Source organism: Thunnus albacares, chromosome 6 (assembly GCF_914725855.1).
Source record: "Thunnus albacares chromosome 6, fThuAlb1.1, whole genome shotgun sequence".
NCBI classification, from domain to species: domain Eukaryota; kingdom Metazoa; phylum Chordata; class Actinopteri; order Scombriformes; family Scombridae; genus Thunnus; species Thunnus albacares.
The window spans coordinates 9,681,548-9,701,111 of record NC_058111.1 but is presented as its reverse complement, the minus strand read 5'-3'; the positions used below and the strand labels follow the sequence as shown (position 1 = coordinate 9,701,111).

The window sequence follows — 19,564 nt, the reverse complement described above, 5'->3', positions numbered from 1 at the left end:
ACTCGTAAGAGACAAGAGGATCGGAGGGGAAAAAAAAGTCTCTCTGGAGTGTTTGGAGAAAGGATTGTGGTAGCTGAGGATGGAGCATCCCTGGAGCCTAGCCCTCTGCTGAGGGAACAAGGAGCAGAGACTTCCGTGCAAGCTGCAGGTATGAGGGGTTTATGGGTAATCCAAGCATGAGCAGAGAGACCTCTCTCTGTTCTGGCCTCATTTTAACTGGATGGTAGCCTGGGCTTCTCCAGGGAAGAGTCTGATCCTTACCAAAGGGCCCTCAGACAAAGAAGCTCACACCCGAATGCACAGATTCACATTCCTTATGTCCGCAAGCCCATATCCTTCACTGTGATTCACTTCACAATTGACTGATCTCTGCAGCTGGTATTCATCTTTTTATCTGTCACGTCATATACTATGTCATCAAGATGAGATCACTGCCTAGATTGTAAAAAAAAAGAAAGACACTATCAAGCCCTGGTTAACTACCTTTGAAAGTCTGCCTATTTTTGTAGCTTCATTATAGAAAGTGCTTTTGAACATAAGACAGTGAGAAGGACCCATGGCACAAGCTCTTCTGCAGAGCCATGTTAAACCCATTATATCCTCCAGTCGTTATAGTCATTATGCCTTCAAGGCTACACAAGCCCTCTGCTGCGAAAGAGCATGAAACTTCTCTGGAAAATCTGAATAAGGGTTAATTTCTTGGCTACCTTTAATGACAGGTAGGCATGCTGCAAGGAACTCTTGGTCCCCTAACATGTGACACCATGTGGTCCCCATCCTGTGCCCCAGTGTCTTATTAAACAAGCAGCCCCACAGAAGAAGGTGTCTAAATTTTGTTTCAGCACCACATAAAGGTGTAGGTTTAAGTGTTAAACTGAATCTCAGGAATTCTGTACTTGTGTTTATTGTAAATTACAACTGAAAGTCCAGTAATTTTACTAATGGATTGGCCTTCAATGTATCTCTACTACTTATTAGTTAATATGAAGTTAACTTGACAAGCAAATTCATACATATTTTTACCTCCCTTTTAAAGTTTTCATATCACCAAAGCACAAAATGATTGTGATAATTATATATATAGAGAGAGAGAGGTATTTTGCCTAGAACTGAGATTTCAGGCTTCAGAATTCACTTTTTGGCCAATATCTCCGTTTTGGAATCAAGTTTCCCACCCATGAACATTTCAGCAAACTCCCAATATTTCAAATCTCTCCCAGTTCTTTCCCCACTATGTCTTTCTCTCTATATTTTCAACTAATCAACAACAGAGGACAATGATGTCTTGTGCTGACCTGTTTCGCAAGACACTTAAAAAAGCAAAAAGAGCCAAAAGCCCCAATTTTTGAGCCAAAAATATAATAGCCAAGTAGTGCTATTATATTTAACATGTTTTTCAATAAAGCTCACACATTAATAGCCTTTTGTGAGGAAAGGTACATTTTAGATTCTGTTTATTATCCCGCAATTCCAAATCAACCAAATCAAATTTGACTACAAGTCTATTTTTCTGCAAACAGGCAATTTCTGAATAGTGAATACTAACATTGTTGTGTTGAGCAAAAGATTACCATCTTTGAGGGTGATTTGAAGGCCTAACCTGTTGAACTCTTGCTAACCAATTACTGTTTCACTAGTCTGCCAATAGATGGTGAGATACAGTAAATGATTTGATTGCCAAGAATAATTTTTCACTGTATAATCTACCATATTTTTCCTAGAACTACATTAATGCACCTATTTTCAGGTGGCCTATTAAATAACATCAGATAGATTAAAATCAGGAAACTGTGTCTTGATGTAAAGATAGCTCACTCTGTTATGTAATGGATCGAGTTTGTAATCCATCATGAAGTCTAATTTTGCCAAACCTCCGTCATGTCAAGCTCACAAAGAAATTCAAGTACAAAATGTGTAAAAAAGGGTTAAGACAATCCATCTGTCCCAATTCCATGCCACATACTAAATATAGTCATTTCCATTGTATATTTTTTTGTAGTTAGTATACAAAAAGTCAAAGAACTCTACTTTGTACTAACAGGAAATGATACAATACTTTCACAGGCTGAAGTCAAACTTGGATATGCAACTGTCGATTACAATTTACAAAGAGAAAACAAATGGTTTTCCAAAGATTTAATACTTTTTTTCTGATGTGATGCTACAGATGCTACAGACAGTGATATGTGAGAAGTCGTGACAATTAAAAAGGAAAACACTGAAATCCTTCTCAAAGATTCATAGGCTCTTCGCAGTTTAGAGGCATATCTCTGAATCTTGCTTACGAAACAGAAAAACAATATGTTTACCAATGAGGCGCCATCAGAGTAATCTTGTAATTATGCAACTTCTACAGCTTTTGTTTATATAACACAAGTGGAAAAAGCTGCAGCTGAATCTTGAAGCAACACTAAAACCAAACACCTCAAAAATGCTACAGATTTGACTGTCAACAAAGTGCATAATGCCTCCAGAGCAATTATAACTTGTTCTCTTACTGTGTTGCAAGAAAAAGAGAAAATTGCATCTATTCAGGATGTTACTAGAAACAAAGGGAAAAAATTATTAAACAGTGCATGAAATTAGTTGATTAGCATATTCTTTGATCTAAGTGTGGAACTGATCAATAAAAATAACACGTTTGTTCCCAAGCAGGTTTAAGGATTTCAAAGGTTGGATGCTTCCTCTGTGAAAATGCTGCTTTAAGCGTGAACAGCATGAACACAGGTAGCTTAATAAAACCGTGAAAGAAAACACAAATGAGTGTGTTTTCAAATTTTTAATGGGAATTCCTGGTACAGTAATTGTCAACCTTAAACCTGTTAGAGAAAGTCATAAAAGACAAATATGAGAATAACATCCAGGTTAACAATGTCAGAATTTAAGTAAACTCAATAAACAGCTGAGTAAGGCTGTTGAAAGAACAGCAAAATAAAGGATTTTCAGTATCATATGAGCATGACAGCTTTGACAACTCTATAAGAAACACTAAGGTTAAAGAAAAAAGAAGAAAAAAGAGCAGCCTGGCATTGAAGATTGCATGTTAACAGAGCAGCCTCCTGTGTATCCACTTTGTGTTGACGGGAAAATGATAGATTTCATTTGGTTTACCCATAGCCTTTAATTTAAACTTTGAGTAATGACTTGGCTTTTGCCCTCTTACTCATATCATCTAGGTTCTGTTGTGTATATACTGGCCTCTGATCCAAGGTGCTCGGTTTGGGTCACAGCATTCATCTCATAACCTGACTCTGCTATGACACTCAGGCCAAGTGTATTATCAACAGGCTGTCCCATTCAGCCTGCTCCGCCCATATTTCCAGTCCAGAGAAGAAAAAGAAAGCACATGAATTCACCTCAGTGTGTGTGTGTGGGTATAATAGTGTGTATAATAGCTCAGGACCACAGGGTTTAGGTTGCAGCTCCATAACCAGTTGGAGGCAGGCCTTGGAGCGGACAAACAGCACCGGTCCAGTTTCAGCTCTGTTTCATCAGGCAGCGGGAGTCTTGTCTAGCCTTGGGCAATATGTGTGATGCAATGAGTTCCCGTGACAGTTGAAGTTGGTTACTAAAAAATAACACTATTTAGTATCATTGTTGATGTGCTTTCCTTCTGAAATATCAAAGTTGAGATGAGCTCTAACAAATGTATTAATAAAGAGAAAAGTTTAAATATTACATTACTTTCTGCTGTTTGATGAAAAGCTAATTGGGTTGAAACAACCATAGAGATTTTTATTCCGTTGTTGCTTTTGTTATATAAACATATTATTTGAAAACCAGTATTAAGTTTTAAACATAGAGGCTTTTTGTACAATATGAAACCATTCTTGTGATACTAAACTCTGACTATAGAAGTACAACTTCTCCACTTTTCTCTACCTCGCCCTGCTGTTGCTTGTGTTGTATGGTCTGGGGAATAGAAATTGAGGGCAATTAGTAACAAGAGAGGAACACGCTGACATTTTGAAAGTAGCAAAACAAAGATAAATGCAGGGACAATAAGAGAAGAGTAATAACTTTGGAATTGTTGTAAGAATGTCAGTTGCATACGCCTAAAGATTAAAAAAATTGAGACTTTGACCTGGGTATGATCAGTGTTACATGATGAATGACGTCTAAGTTCCAAGTCTTAATGCTTGTCTGAAACATAATTTGAAGATAATTATCGGTAAGATCTATGGATGGGCATTAGAGCGCAGAAAGCAGGAGGGAAATAAGTCTTACACTAATTTCAACAGAAAAATATAAAAAATGAATAAAGCTGATTGGAGAATCTCATGAGAAGCAACAAAAGGCTCCTTTATGGTTTTCAGTTTGTGCTTGTGTTTTGTTTTCATCTGTGCTGGAAAGGATTCTGTAAGAACATTTACTGGACTGAAGGAAATTTGTCTTTCTTAGTTCGTGTCTGCTTTCAGCAGAAATGAGGGCATCTGTAAAGCCATTACTTAAAATGACTTCTTACTGCAGTGATTGTGAGTCCTATCAAGTTCTAAATTAAATTATCATTAAATCAAATATTGTTCACTTGAAATATGTTTGGATTGGTACAATATTGGGACTGAACTTGTCTCTTTCAGGTCAGCATTTGGGACATTGAGGTGTTTTGACTAGATATAAGCTTGAGGTTATGGGGTACTGCTGGAAACTGGAACTGGATGCCAGAACATACTGTTGAGTCTTCTCAAGGTGTCTAAATCAACAAAACATCAGTGACTGGACAAACTCAATTCATGAACACACAGGGGTTATGGGTAAGACAATGGTCAGTTCACATCACTGTCTGCCTGTTAGACATCTGGCATCTTGAGATATGTGGTATCTTGGAACTTTTTTGAAACTTGGAATCCAAAAAAATCATACAGCTATGCATATATCAGTGGATTAAATTGCCCATTATAACTACAATCTTGTGATTCATTTTCATGCATTACCATCATTCTGTGTTGAGAAAAATGCAACGGAAGCCATACTGTGTTCACATAAGTACTTTAATCAGGCACTTTGCTCAAAACATTTCTCTAGACAAGCCTAGAATGATATGAGTGAACTTTGGAGGAATTTCTCTTCTCTATGGCACCATTAACCGCACAGTTTGGACAAACACAGAACTAAGTGGCAGGTAACACTGTCCAATACAAAACAATACAGACAACAAGGTACCTTCATTCTATCAGTTAGGTAGTGTTCATGTACAGTATATTTGGCCATGGTCAAAATAGCATCAATGTAAATAGTTTACAAAGCCTCTCAGCTTCTGAGGTCTACCTACACAATAAATTAAAATACTGTAGATTGTTAGTGTTGCTTAAAATAATGTCATCAAGTGTCTAAAACTGGGCATTAAGCCAAAATACTTTTTTAATAATTTGAAGGAGAGAGGAACTTTTGCATTTAGGCCACGGCAGGACTCTAGGTAGTTATTAATGCAAATAAATTTACACATTTTATTTTGTAAAGGCTGCCAAAACCACAATTAGGATCATGAATGTATTTATGGCGTATAGGCATCTGTGTAAGAGCATTATGTGAATTATGGCTAAACATGTAAATGATATGAATTTCTTTTCATTAACTAGAAAAACATTCTCCGGTGGTGTTTGAACATTCATAAATATACAGTTTTTTTTCATATTTTCATCATATTGTATGTAACATTTGTTAGTTTTACCTTTAATCCATATAGTATTCTTTATGGTACTATTGTGAAACAGGGACAAACATGGTCCAAAGCAACATTCATTTTTTTCAGTTGATCTGTACAACACAATTTGAACAGAAATAAGAAAACCCTGCTGCAAATGTCAGTGTAGGCATAACACTGATTTGGAGCTTTAATAATGTCTCTTATTGTTTTACTTAGGAACATTAGATGAGTAGACAAATTACCAAGATTTGTTTACACTCTATGGAATGATTAGGCTGCTGATGGAGCAAACTATTTTACATTTACCACATAGCTGCTCAGTGGAATCTCCCTCACATGAATTATTATCAGAAAGCAAAATGAAAAGCAATAAGGCTCATTGTGATAAATTAAAGCCAGGTCACCTGGAGGACAGGATCATTGGATGTCAAATTCCATTTTCCTTCAGAAAATGAAATGACGTGTTGAGGACTACGACAACTTTTCAGTATTTCACATTCATGATTACCTTTTGATGTGAGATCAAACACTGGATCCGTAGAAAATCTGATCACACAATACTCTATTCTGACTGATGTTTTATTTGTTCAAGCAAGGATGTCTCATATTCTATAAATATTTACAATATAAATCCTAATTCATGAAACATTAATGAGGAACTTCATTTAAAACCACAAGGTTGAGAATTACGAGAGATAAAACCAACTTACAGTACAAACAAGTATACAGTACAAGCTACAAATATACAAATATAGAAATATATTCTGAGGTTTTAGCAACCTTTTGACACTTTAATGCCATTTCTTGTCAGAAACCACATGTAAGTATAAAAATATAGACAATGCTTTTGTACAAAATATTGACATCATGTATGAATTCCCATTTGAATGTGCAAATGAACACTGATCAACAGGAGAATAAGGAGTTTCTTTCAAAGAAAAAAGGCATAGTCCATTTTGGCCTGTTAGTCATGTAGTTCCGTTTTTCTTCATTAAGCACCACAACCTCAGCTATTTGGACTGCTTAGTATAATACTGTTTACTTGTTCCCTTGAAACAAGAGCATTGACTCATTTAATGTTGCAGCCCCTGTGGTCATACAGTAGAACAAGTCTGGGACGGCAATGACTCAGTTTTAGTTCACCTTTAAGATTTGATTTAAATTCTCAGCTCTGCTTCCTCACTGTGTTCCAGATTATGTTCAGTTGTGCTAATCATGGATGCAGAGGGGCCCTGTGAGACACTGAAGGGTGTGATTGCTGGAGAACGTGCTGCCAGTGGTGAGAGGGAGGGGGAAAAACTTGGAGACATGGCGACAGAGGAGATGGATCCCTCACCACTGATGGGAGATCTCCGTAAAGAAGCCAGGTGAGGGAATGTCCTCCCTACGGCAGGCTTCGGAGGTACAGTTTTGGCCCCGGGGTGGGCCACTGAGGTTATGAGAGGTGGAGGGTCGATTCTTGACTCGGCCTTTGCTTTATGATGAAATGACCTGCGAGGGTGAGGAGGAGCTGTTTCATCTTTTAAACGTGCTATTTCAGTGAAAACATTAGCTAAGGGTTGGAACTGGGGACACCAGTTTAGCAGGTAGTCCCAGTTATAGCTGCCCCTCAGCTCCTCATCACTGGCCACTATGGCTGTCAGGGAGCCATCTACAGCAGGCTTTCCATCCTCTGGGAAAGTATAGTCTTTAGGGTGGGAGATGCTGAGTCCCCGTCCCACACCCACATACCCACCCCCCTCATCCCTGTAGACTGGCACCTGGCCAGCCAATAAAGTATCATTCAGGCTGCCCAGTTTCTTCCCTTTGAACCAATCTATGGAAGGCTCACAAGACACATCTGATAGCTGATCTGCATCCTGCTGAATTCCAGAGTCTGGACCTCGGGCAGAGATGCGCTCCTGCATAGAGGAGGAAATACTTGACACACGAGGGTATTCATTTATCATTCTGATCTCATCGTCCTCTGCTGCCTCTGCCTCAGCTGAGCCACGCCCACTGGAGTGAGAGGGATCCAGGGATCCCCCACGAGTGTACGGACCCCCACTGCTACTGCTCGGATCAGCTGCATATCCAGGAAGGGTCTGATGGTAAATTATTTCATTTGCTGCTATTTTTGTTTCATCAAGCTTGTGCAGCATGGTGCCTGATGCTGGTGTTCGTCTGTTTGCTTTTTGCTGCTTCCTCTGGCGTCTTAATTTAACAAAAACTAGTGCCACAGCAATTATAATCAGTATGACTATTGTCCCAACTGACACAGCAATGATGCTGATAAGCATCATATTCATGTCTGTGGAGAGACCGAAAGATGTATGGGTCACATCAATGGTAACTTTGGCCATTGCTATGCGAGATGCCTCAAGTGGGCTGTGGGCAGTCACATCCAGTGTCATTAGACGCAACTCTCTTTTAGAGCGGCTCACATGTCTACTGTAGCTGTCCATCTTTAAGGAAATTGCACCCGTTGATTTGTTGACTTCAAAGTAAGGCGAACTGTCTGCTAGAGAGTAAAGAACAATGCCATCCACGCCTCCATCCTCATCTCTGGCTTGCACTTTGCCGATGATCTGACCTTTCTTTGCTCCTTCAGGCACTTCGAATGAGAACTCTGAGGAGGTGAAAACAGGATCATATTCATCCTCCCCTGTAACATAAACCTGCACTGTGACTGTAGCAGAATAGTTGCCAGCATCTATGGCAACAGCTATAAAATGGAAGGAGTTTGCCTTCTCAAAGTCAAAAATAGAGCGAGTCCGTACTTCTCCTGAAGTTTGGTTAATAAGGAAGGCATCTCTTCCATCTTTAGAGTTGTCTAACATGTAGTACCTCAACTGTCCAAAAACACCTCTGTCATGGTCGATTGCATGCAGCATTGTAACTAAGGCATTCTGGGGTTGATTTTCCCTGATGCTAGCAGTTACTAGTTTGAGGGGAAAGAAGGGCCGGTTGTCGTTGATGTCCTTTACCTCAATACTGACCGGGACCAAGGCATAGTGTCCTTGACCATCAGTGGCCTGGACAACAATCATATGGGACAACTGCCTCTCACTGTCCAAAGGTCGCTGCAGCTTCAAGGCACCGGTCCACCGATCCACCTGAAAAAGGTCTGTCTCGTCCCCTGAGCTTATGAAGTACTGCACCTCTCCGTTGGGAGCAGAGTCTGGATCAGTGGCAGATAGATGCAAGATCTCTGTCCCTGCTGCCGTACCTTCACTCAGTACCACACTGTACTCTGCTCGGTTGAAAGCTGGAGGGTTGTCATTGGCATCTGTAACACTGATTAGGATAGGCACGCTGGAGCTACGCTGAGGGATCCCACGATCTGATACCACAACAGTCAGGTTATAACTTGGCATTGCTTCAAAATCCAGCTCCTCCACCAGGATCAGACTGCCAACTGTCTGGAAGCCCCTCCCCTCCAAGAAGCGTACACTGCTCTCAATCTGGAAGGCATTACCTGAGTTGCCACTGGCAATGGCAAAGTCAAAACCACAATTATCCCGGGACAGGTCCCCATCCACAGCTTCTAAAGTTAGAACAGTGGATCCAGGAAGTCCATCTTCGGACACAGTGGCTCTGTACTCTGACTGGTGGAAGATTGGGGCATTGTCGTTGACATCGGACACTTGAACCTGGACAGTGGCAATGGAAGAAAGGGATGGAGTGCCTTGGTCTCGAGCCTCAATTACCACAAGGATGGAGGGATTCTCAAAATCAAACTCTGTTTTTTGGTTGACGAACAGAGTACCTGTAAGGAAATAAAGAACATGGTCATAAACAGAGCAACTTCATCTTAATCTTCTGTCCAGAGGTCATCATATTCATTATGTAAAGTTGCTTATTATACAGGGTGGTCAACTATTACAGAGTCATTAGATTGCAATTACCTTTCGCAAATACTGTAGCAAGGTTGGGCACATGAAGTTAGAGGGAACATTATTTGAGGCAAAGGAATCATGTTTGAGAACAGGAGACAGAATAGCTTGAGGCATAAATACTCCTTTTATAACATACTCATTTTCAGATGGTATTTGAAGCAAGCCATCTGAAGCAAATAACATTAAATCCGGCTTTCAATGGATTTTAATTAACAAAATGATTAAATATTTTGCAATATGTGTTGAAAATATGTGCAAACTCCAAGCCTTCAGGGATAAGATTTTTATGAAGGGTAATTAAGGCAAGTTGGTTAGAAAACAATTATAAACAGCTTCAACTGCACATATTGTAATCTTACCATTGCTTGGGTCAATGTAGAAGACGCCCCTAGTTGATGACATTACCCTGTAGGTAATCTTCCCATTCTCCCCAGTGTCACGGTCAGTAGCTGTTACTGTGATGACTGCGCTGCCTGCTGGGAGGTGCTCTGTTACAGTCACCTGATGGAAACCACAAAGTATACATCACATATATAGATTCATTACAGATACTTCCATATTTAAACAAAAATGTTTAAATATTCTAAAAGGTAGTATGTGCAGATGTGAAGAGAGGTATGTGATGGGAGTCATACCTGATAGAAGTCCTGGGTGAAGGTGGGGGCATTATCATTCACATCATCTACCAGCACAGTTAGATTGGCTTCGCTTTGATGTTTTGAGTCGGATGAACGTATAGTCAGAGTGTACCACGTCCTTTCCTCATAGTCCAGTGGACCAGTCAGAGACACGCCACCTCCATAGCAATGAATCCCAAACATGCCCTGGCTGTTTCTATCCAGGTGTAGTGTGTAGGAGAGAGCTGGCCCTGAGTCCACATCATTTCCTGTTACCTGGGTGATAACTGTGCCAATCAGAGTATCTGTTTGTGATAATAAGGAGTTGGGGAAGCAAAAAAGAGAAAGAGCAAACATTTAGGTTTCTGCTGAAATGAAGCACACAGACGCCAAGTTTAAAAAACTGTGTTGTTTTGCTCTTTATTAAGAAATATCCTGTTCTGGAAAGCCTTGATCTAATGGACAGGAAATGAACAGAGGAACTTGGCAATAGCCCTTCTCACTGAGCCCTGCCGAGTGAGCTGCCAGGGAGTGTGATGTAAGGCTTTATGATAAGATCACTGAACTAACTTCCACTGTGAAGCTGACTTACCCTCAGGCACTCGGATCTCCCGAGGCAGAGGAATCATGGGACTGTTGTCATTGAGGTCGATGATGATCACAGTGAGGGTGGCAGAGCCAGCCAGCCGCGGGGTTCCTCGGTCTGTTGCTGTAACAACAAGCCTGGTGCCACAAAATGAATGTCAGTGTCTGAACTTTTTATTTTTAAGAATCAAGTTGCATAATGTTTGACCCCACACCAAGATCAGCAAGATATTTCTTATTTCAGAATGAGCTTTAGAAAATACTTGTTTTTCCAGTACATAGGGCCCACTGTTTTACAAATCTGGAATTTATCAGTGCTTATTTTGAATACTACTATTTAAAATACCATTGCAGGGCAAACACTGATTTATTTGTTTTCTATAACTTTGATAGGCTCTGGTGCGTATCAGCTAATTTCCATTTTCATCCCTCACTGTACGTTTCTTCACTCTCTCTAACTCAAACTATTTTCTGAGTTTGTCAAAGTCATTTCTGAGGGGAAACAAAACAGTAGCATGGTAACAAACATTAAACATGCTCAGGACAAGATCACAGGTAATCTGAGGTGAATCACATGGCATGATGTGTTTTGCATCAAAGGGAAACAGAGTTCAAAGACTCACTTGGTTTGTGGCCAGATCTCTCTGTCCATTATGGCTGCAGTGGTGATACTGCCAGTCAGTGGGTCAATCTTGAACAAGCCACTCATGGATGATGACCTAATGGAGTAGGTCACCTGACCGTTTTGTCCCTGATCCAAGTCATCTGCCACAACCTGAGGAAATGACCCAGACCCCAGATTGGAAAAGAAAATATTTGCAACAGTTATTTTGATGTAACATGAACTAGCAAGCAATATTAAACATGGAAGTCAAGAGTTCATATAATGGGCTATATGGAACTGGCTTCATGGCACAACGGTTTCTATATATTCAGTTGGGACATTGTGAACACAGGCAGTTGAACATTCATTTCTCCACAGTGCTGAAACTAACCAGATTTCTGAAGCTTGCGTGCTTTTTATTCTACAACTTCACGCTCAAACAACAGCCAACCATAATAAACTTGTGGGGGACAGGCTACTGCACCTGGATAATGGGAAAATCGTAGCCCTGTGCCTCTCTTATGTAGGCTACATAGTTCTGGAGTTGGAAGCGTGGCAAATTGTCATTGACATCTTGGAGGATTAAGTTGACAGCCATGTAGGAGCTGGAGGATGCCGTCTCAGCTTTCACCACAAGGCGGAGTTTGGGGGTCTCCTCAAAGTCTAGTCCTTCAGATTTCTGGACCCATATTTCTCCTAATTCAGAAAAAAAATAACAATGAGTCAAACTGTACATTTGGAAAAGATTATTTTGTAGTGTAAGTTACCATCTGCACTTACCAGTAATAGTGTTTATTCCAAAAGACTGCATTCTGTTTCCACTGAAAAGACTGTAGCTGATACCAGTTTGAGAGCCATCAGGGTACTGGGCCTGAGTCTGTGTTACTACTGTACCTATGACATGAAATACACACATTGTTGAAACATTTATTATATAGTCAAACATTTCAGAGGAATATTTTCACATTTTTATGATATCATCCAAACCTTTAGCAGCATTCTCCTGCAGACTGACATCTCTAGCTGTGCGAGAGAAGCGAATTCCCCTGTAGCTCTGTTCCCTGATATAAATGATTACCACCCCCAGGGAGGATTGAGCTGGGTTGCCCTGGTCCATGGCCTGCACTATCAAAGTCCTCTGGCTTTGAGTTAGAGTCTGCAGCTTCTCTGTGGCTTGGATGTCTCCTGTCAGTGAGTTGATGGTGAAGCCCCTCACAGGGTTAGCAAAGCGATAAAACACAGAGCCATTAGCTCCAAAGTCCTTGTCCTCCGCCCTCATGGTGGCCAGCACTCTGCGGCTGGACACACTGCTTGCAGATATGTTCACAATAAGTGGGTCCTGAATGAAGAAGGGAGCGTTGTCATTCACATCCTGAATGTAGACAGTCACGTGAGTGGTAGAGTTGCGTGGGTTGGCAGGGGAGGAGTCAGTGGCATACACCTCAAAGGTGTAAGAGGCGGTTCTCTCTCTGTCTAGGGGTGCTGCTGTGATTATGCGGCCTGTGTTCTGGTCTATAATGAACATGCTCTTAGAGCCATGGCTCAGAAAGTATTGAACCTGGCTGTTGGGGCCTTGGTCCAGATCGATGGCTTTCACCTCCAGAACCAGTGAACCCATAGGTACGTCTTCTGACACATCTGCAGTGTAGCTGCTGCTCTGAAACTGGGGGCTGTGGTCATTTATGTCCAGAACGGTCACCTCCACTGTGGCGGTGCTGCTGAGGGAAGGGTTGCCCTGGTCCTGGGCTGTGACTGTTAGTGTGTATCCTGCTCTCTTCTCCCGATCCAGAGGCCTTGAGGTGGACAGCGCACCTGATTGTCTGTCTAAGTGGAAGTCTCCTGAGGGGTCTCCAGCTGCAAGGACAGCAATGGCAAATAGCATTTTGAGTATGCAACATCACCACACTAAGTTATAAAAATGTAAAATCATGGGAGCAGTTGACAAATCATTTAGAAAGGGGATGGTACATCAAAACAAATCCTCACCTGTAATTCTGTAGTTCATCTCCCCACTGTCTCCTGCATCCTGATCAGTGGCTCGGAGGGTGAAAAGAAGCACTGCCTCCAAATTTTCAGGCACTTCTATGCTGTAGTAGAGACGTCCAAATACAGGGGCGTTGTCATTCTCATCAAGTACTCTGATCCTCACCGTGGCTTTGGCATAGTTTGGGGGAAGGCCTCCATCTTTTGCATAAACTATTAACACAAAAAAACAGACAATAGCATTAATCGTGATTTTTAAGAAATAGTGATGGCCAAATAACAAATTTGAATTTCAGATAGCAACTCTTAATATTATGCATCTCAAAGCAGTCATCTTAAGGCATGCATGATCTGTGATGGTGTTTGACCATCAGAAGGCTGTACCTGTCACAGTGTAGTACTCCTGAAGCTCCCTGTCCAGTGACTTAGTGGTCGTTATGACACCTGTCACTGGGTTGATGCTGAAACCCTCCTCTGAGATACCTCCATATGTCACCTGCCCATTGGTTCCTACAGAGAAACACCCACAGTGGCTATTTTTTAATACAGAATGGATTGAGGACTGTAAATACTTTACAAAAAAAACAATACTTTAAAGAGGTATTCGATTTCTTGTTAATAACTTTGTGTACTTATTTGTTTGTTTTTCATTAGTTTTGCTGTCTAAGCATTTGGCAGTGATGGCCATGCTTCAGGTGTCTGGATGCCAGATTGCGTGCTAACAGAAAGCAGTCTGGCAACCTCACCTGTTTACTTCACTAACTGCTTTTGGAGAGAAAGTTTATAATCCTTCTGTTTTATGTGCTTCTGACTAAGTCCGGGGGAATGCACCCTTTCTGTACCCCCACCCTCTTGAATAGTGCTCAATTAAAAACAACTGTTAATGTCTGTAATGTGAACACATACTCAGCACACTGATTACAGGATTACAGGCATTTCGTGTTTGATTTAATTGCTGGAGCAGCCTAATTTGATATTTATTAAAACATAATCCACACAGATACACATGCAGTAAGAGGTCAAAAGACATCATGGCACCTTGGTCAAACCAGGCTAAAGTCAGTTGAAAAGTTTTTTTTGACATTTCTTACATGTAACTACATATAATCAGCATTTCTAATATTATATTCCAACATGTAGTTAGGATGTTTTCATTTAAATGGTGTTAAAATAATGGTTATATGTAACATATATGTCTAAGATATTAACTTTTCAACCAGTGTTAACCAGTCTAAATGTATTTTGACCTGCAAATCACCAAATCAGTGCTCACTGGGAATCCATGTTAATTACAAAATAGGATGTTACATGTACCAATGCGTGGAGTAACTAAGTCAGTTCACACTGTATGCTTCACCTTGGTCCAGGTCTGAGGCAGACACTGTTAACACACTAGTTCCTGGAGGCTGGTTCTCTGAGATCTGGGCTTCGTACTGGCTCTCCTCAAACCAGGGCACCTCATCGTTAACATCAATCACGTGGACACACAGCAGCTGGCTGGATGAGTGCTGGGGTATCCCATGATCCTCTGCGATTATTGTGAGGTTAAAGACGTCCTGCTCCTCACGGTCCAGAGGTTTGAAAATAGACAGAGAGCCTGTAGAGAGATGAATCAGAGGTGAAATGTGAGGAGAGATTTCCTGTGTGTGTGTGTGTGTGTGTGTGTGTGTGTGTGTGTGTGTGTGTGTGTGTGTGTGTGTGTGTGTGTGTGTGTGTGTGTGTGTTTGTGTGGGTGGGAGGGTGGGTGTACTTTATTACAGCCTTTTTCAGAGGCAGTTATACATGACAACCACAGTATGAAAGCATGCTATCAAAGGCAATAAAACATGCCACTATCCATGGTTGTGTGTAGTCAAGTGATTAAAAAAGCAAGTGTGAAAAGTTGCCGTGTGAGGGCCAAATCAAAGATAATCTCCACCACACACACAGCTTTGCCTACCTGAGTGCTACCACCACCACCACTGCTGTAACAGCCCAAACGGTCTGGCCACAGTTTACGAGATTTTCCATTGGAGAATGCCGCAGCCATCGAGAAAGAAACAGTAAACACACACTCTAGACACGCAACAGCCAGGCCTGCCGTGCTCTGTAGAAATTAAGGGCACCCTTGCCTTTTCATTATCTTGCCCTAAGAGGGTAGAGCTTGCACTGATTCAATTTCAATTTCATGCTTTAAAATGAGCTGCAACTGTTAAAGAAAGAGAGGGCCAGGGCTGTTTTGGTTTTAACTTTTTTGTGCGTGTTTGTATCTTGCTAGGACTGAGATAACTTGCCCCTAAGCTTTTAATCTGGTAGGAGTTACTGGCTGGAATATTTTCACCAAGTTTGACTCCTCTGTGATCCTGCCATATCCCTGATCACTGATAACACATGGGCAGAAAAAAAGACAGTGGGAACAAGGAAAAGATTTCATTTTGGATGTTTCCAATTCCAACATCTTAAGCCTATGTGGAGTTTGTGGCGCCAACACTTTGGACTGCAGTATGAGGGTTAGCTGAGGTTTCTCAGACAACAAACATATTTGTCATGTCTCATATGCAGAAGTCATTTTTCAACATTTGATGTGTTAATCCATGAATGATGTTGTCTTTTGGAGAGAGACAATTCACCAAATCACCAAAAGTGGAATTTATGATCTTCCTTTTGACAGTGAATAATGGGAATGTGACTCATTCTATGACTTAATAGATTCCTAATAATAGTTCTCTCTATGTGGTTAACTGTAACGCCAAAGTAATGAAAACAGAGTGTGTAGAGATAGTCCCAGGTCTCCGGTCAATGACCCTGAAACAGGAGCAAACCAGGTGCTCAAAGGATTAACTTTGTCATGATTCTAACAAATAACCAGTGTGCATGAAAACACTTCAAGATGAGTGCACACACTGGACTGAAGCAAAAGTGACATGCATGACAGACCCTGAATGTTTCCATCCACTAGCTGCTTAAGGCGGCATCCTGGTTGGCGACTTCAAGGGGAAGGCGGAGCTAACATCGACACGTGTCTCAAACACCACAATAAAGCCCACAGGACCAAATAGCCCAAGGTCAACGTTGACTAAGTGACAGAGTCTCATGCAAGCGCACAAACACATATGTGCATGCCTACACTCACACACACACGTGCGCACACATAAACATGCGTAACTGATCCCCTCTCTAATGGTTCCCAGAAGCCTGAGCAGGAGATTCTTTGGTCTTTCATGGGAATAGATCCACAATAACAGATGATGGGTTGTGTGTGTATGCTTGTGCAGAGTTGTGTGTGTGTGTGTGTGGTGTGTGTGTGTGTGTGTGTGTGTGTGTGTGTGTGTGTGTGTGTGTGTGTGTGTTTAATATTTGGCAGGCTGCTCTGTCTGTCTGGCCTCCAACTGAGAGAAATAAGTCATGAAAGGTGAAGCAAGAGTTGTGCTGTACTCAGAAGAAAGCAGAGTATTACAAGAGTTTGTGTGTATTTATGGTAGAGGTGGATTGGTGATCGTGGTGGGGGGCAACAGTATGTGTTCAAGCATGTGAAAAGTTGAGCACACATGCAATACAAAGCAAAATTTTGAGGTGGCACAAATGCTTAAAAAGTCCATGAAAAGACCCGAAAAGAGGAGAACAGATGCAGATTCGCTTGTCTGCTTTAGTTGAAAATATTTCAACTTGAGCAAGAGATTTGCATGACACAGTAATGCTAAAGTACTGGAATTCCCAACAGGTGCTGGAATTATAAAGATTGAGGACAAGCTGAAACTTTTAGCAATATAAACGAAACAGGAGAAAAAAGCGGAGGACCAGAAAATAGACACTGGTAATAAAATAACTGGAAGTCCTGATAAGATTTGAAAACCTTTAGTGATTACCTGCTAATTGCTTAATTTTTAGTCAGCTGCTGTTTGCACTGGTGATGAAACTTTTATAAACCAATGCTAATATGTGCTATATTTACTTTGTATGCACCTCCCTTCTTCCCAGGGCCACATGTGCATTGGCTGTTTAAGGACATATATGTAAATATATGCAAATATTCCAGAAATCAAACAGAAATGCAATTTTCTGTTGTTTCTGAAAAGACCTTAAAGGGAAAAGTTCTTTCAGATGTATGACTTACACAACAGAACAACCCGGAAAATCCAGAATTATCTTCATTAACAACATTTTTTAAATGATCTATGTAATTACATGCATTTCTACAATATCACCACATGGGAACTATAGTATGGTCAAGGTAAGAAAAGATTGTGGTTATGGTTAAAAAAAAAAAAAAGCCAACACTAATTAGAAAGTTAGAGATGCAACACACACACCCATCCTCAATGCCCTGGCTTCCTGCCTTGCGACATAAAAGGAAAACACTACCTCCTGCGCTGGCACTGGGCTGGACTTACCAGTGTTAGGGTTGAGGCTGAATGTTCCTCCTGTGTTGCCTGACTGGATGATGTAGGTCACCCGGCCATTCTCCCCTTGGTCTGCATCTCTGGCCATGACATACAGCGCCACAAAGCCCACCGGCTGGTCTTCCATCACACTGACAGCTGTTGGCGAGCTGAACACTGGTGGATTGTCGTTCTCATCAGTTACATAGACCCTCGCTGTAACAGAGCCCCAGCGCCTCTGGCTGGCATCGAGGGCAGAGTCTGTTGCCTTTACAACAAGGATCAGGTTAGAAGTGACCTCATGGTCCAATTCCTGGGCCAAGGACAGAACCCCAGTGGAGGGGTCGAGGGTTAGTAAACCAGGCGTGTTTGGCCACTGCTGGAGAATGGAGTACCTCAGCTCGCTATTGGGCCCACTGCCATCCTTGTCTGTGGCCTGGAAAGTATAGACAGAAGAGCTGGGCTGCATGCTCTCAGAGATGACGATAGTTATGGGGTCCTCAGGGAACTGAGGGGCGTGGTCATTGCTGTCCTCTACGTCAATGTCCAGATGGACCAGGGTGCTGCTAGGAGGGTCCTGAGAGAAGTAATCTACCTCAATCTGCAGGGTGTAGCGCATGTCTCGTTCATAGTCAAGAGGACGAGCCAGGTACACATCTCCTGTCAGACGATCTACAACAAAGGTCCCATCTCTGTCTGTACCCCCCACCACTGTGTAGGTCACTTTCCCCTCCTCTGGAGTTTCTCTGTCATGGAGGCGGACTGAGCCAATGACAGAGCCAGGCTTGGCCTCCTCCACAGAGTTGAAAGATATGGAGAGGGAATTGGTCTGCGAAGGAGGTCTGTTAATGCTGAGAACCTGCAAAAAAAAAAAAATGTGTATTTGAGGACAAAGCAACATGACAGTGAATCTAATGCTTCTTATTAGATGCCTGGTGGCAACTTAAGTTTACAATTTTCAATACAAAGAATGAAAATATTTCATGGTTTTTCGGCAAAGCAGAAACAGATTTTGTCCACTTGCTTGTATTGTATGTGTTCACTGAGAATAAATGCAAGCAGTTACAAGAGGTTTTTATAGACCTGAATAACACGCCTGCTAACATTAATCACACTTAATCTGATACGCATGTCGCTGCCAGGAAAAATAATAGATGATAAAAGTAACACAATAGGAGGAGGAAATGGTGAGAGGATTTGCACAGAATTTAGCACTGGGAAATAGCCCTGTACTGTGTGTAGCCTTATTCCTCCTTTGATGAGCAGTTCAAGTGTCTTCCAAGACTACAACATTATTAGTTCTCTCTTTTTTATGAAAAGAGCACTGTAAGTAACACATGACACATTGTTTTAATAAAACATTTTTTTCTTTGAGACAGGCATGGAGTAAGATAATTTAAGCAGCTGTGAAAGCGGGGAGGGAGAAGTCGTGTTGATCAAATTTTCAGCAGCATTACTGACAGTGTTTTGTAAGCCGATAGGATGATCTGGATACTCACCATTGCTTCCTAGAGCACAATTCCCACAGTAAGTAGGCACTAAAAAAATGCTGTTTTTGTTGTGAAATCTTACATTACAAGCTGTAAATTGGTTCCACATTATATGGAAAACTGAGTGTTCCAGAAATAAATTGGTATAGTCTCATCCTATCATCGATAGATTTAGAAAATAAGTCTGAAAAGATGATTAAAGGAAATTACATAAATGCGTCAGTGGGCAAGAACAACACCGCACTATTTAATCCAATTAACTAATAATTATGACTTTCATTCTTTTGTTGTTGGAAAGGAGGAAAAACTGAGCTGGAACCTACTAGTGCTGTTTATATGGTAACTCCATTTTCCTGGAACCTATAAATCTATGTTCCTTCCAGGCTTCTTCCATTGTGTCCA

General features: G+C 41.3%; 1 protein-coding gene across 1 annotated transcript in view; it reads right to left on the bottom strand.

Moving 5' to 3' along the window:
* Positions 1-4,983: 4,983 nt before the first annotated feature.
* The window catches only part of LOC122984397 (protocadherin-16-like), an 83,934-nt gene continuing 69,353 nt past the window's right edge, over positions 4,984-19,564 (bottom strand). The window contains exons 10-21 of the mRNA XM_044354817.1: positions 17,685-18,531; positions 14,672-14,911; positions 13,699-13,824; positions 13,318-13,527; positions 12,319-13,185; positions 12,112-12,225; positions 11,816-12,027; positions 11,351-11,502; positions 10,735-10,865; positions 10,161-10,447; positions 9,885-10,026; positions 4,984-9,395 (exon numbers count right to left, since the gene is read on the bottom strand). Of these exons, the coding sequence (XP_044210752.1) occupies positions 6,805-9,395; positions 9,885-10,026; positions 10,161-10,447; positions 10,735-10,865; positions 11,351-11,502; positions 11,816-12,027; positions 12,112-12,225; positions 12,319-13,185; positions 13,318-13,527; positions 13,699-13,824; positions 14,672-14,911; positions 17,685-18,531 (5,919 nt within the window). The 3' untranslated portion in view covers positions 4,984-6,804. The remainder of the gene's footprint in view (positions 9,396-9,884; positions 10,027-10,160; positions 10,448-10,734; positions 10,866-11,350; positions 11,503-11,815; positions 12,028-12,111; positions 12,226-12,318; positions 13,186-13,317; positions 13,528-13,698; positions 13,825-14,671; positions 14,912-17,684; positions 18,532-19,564) is intronic.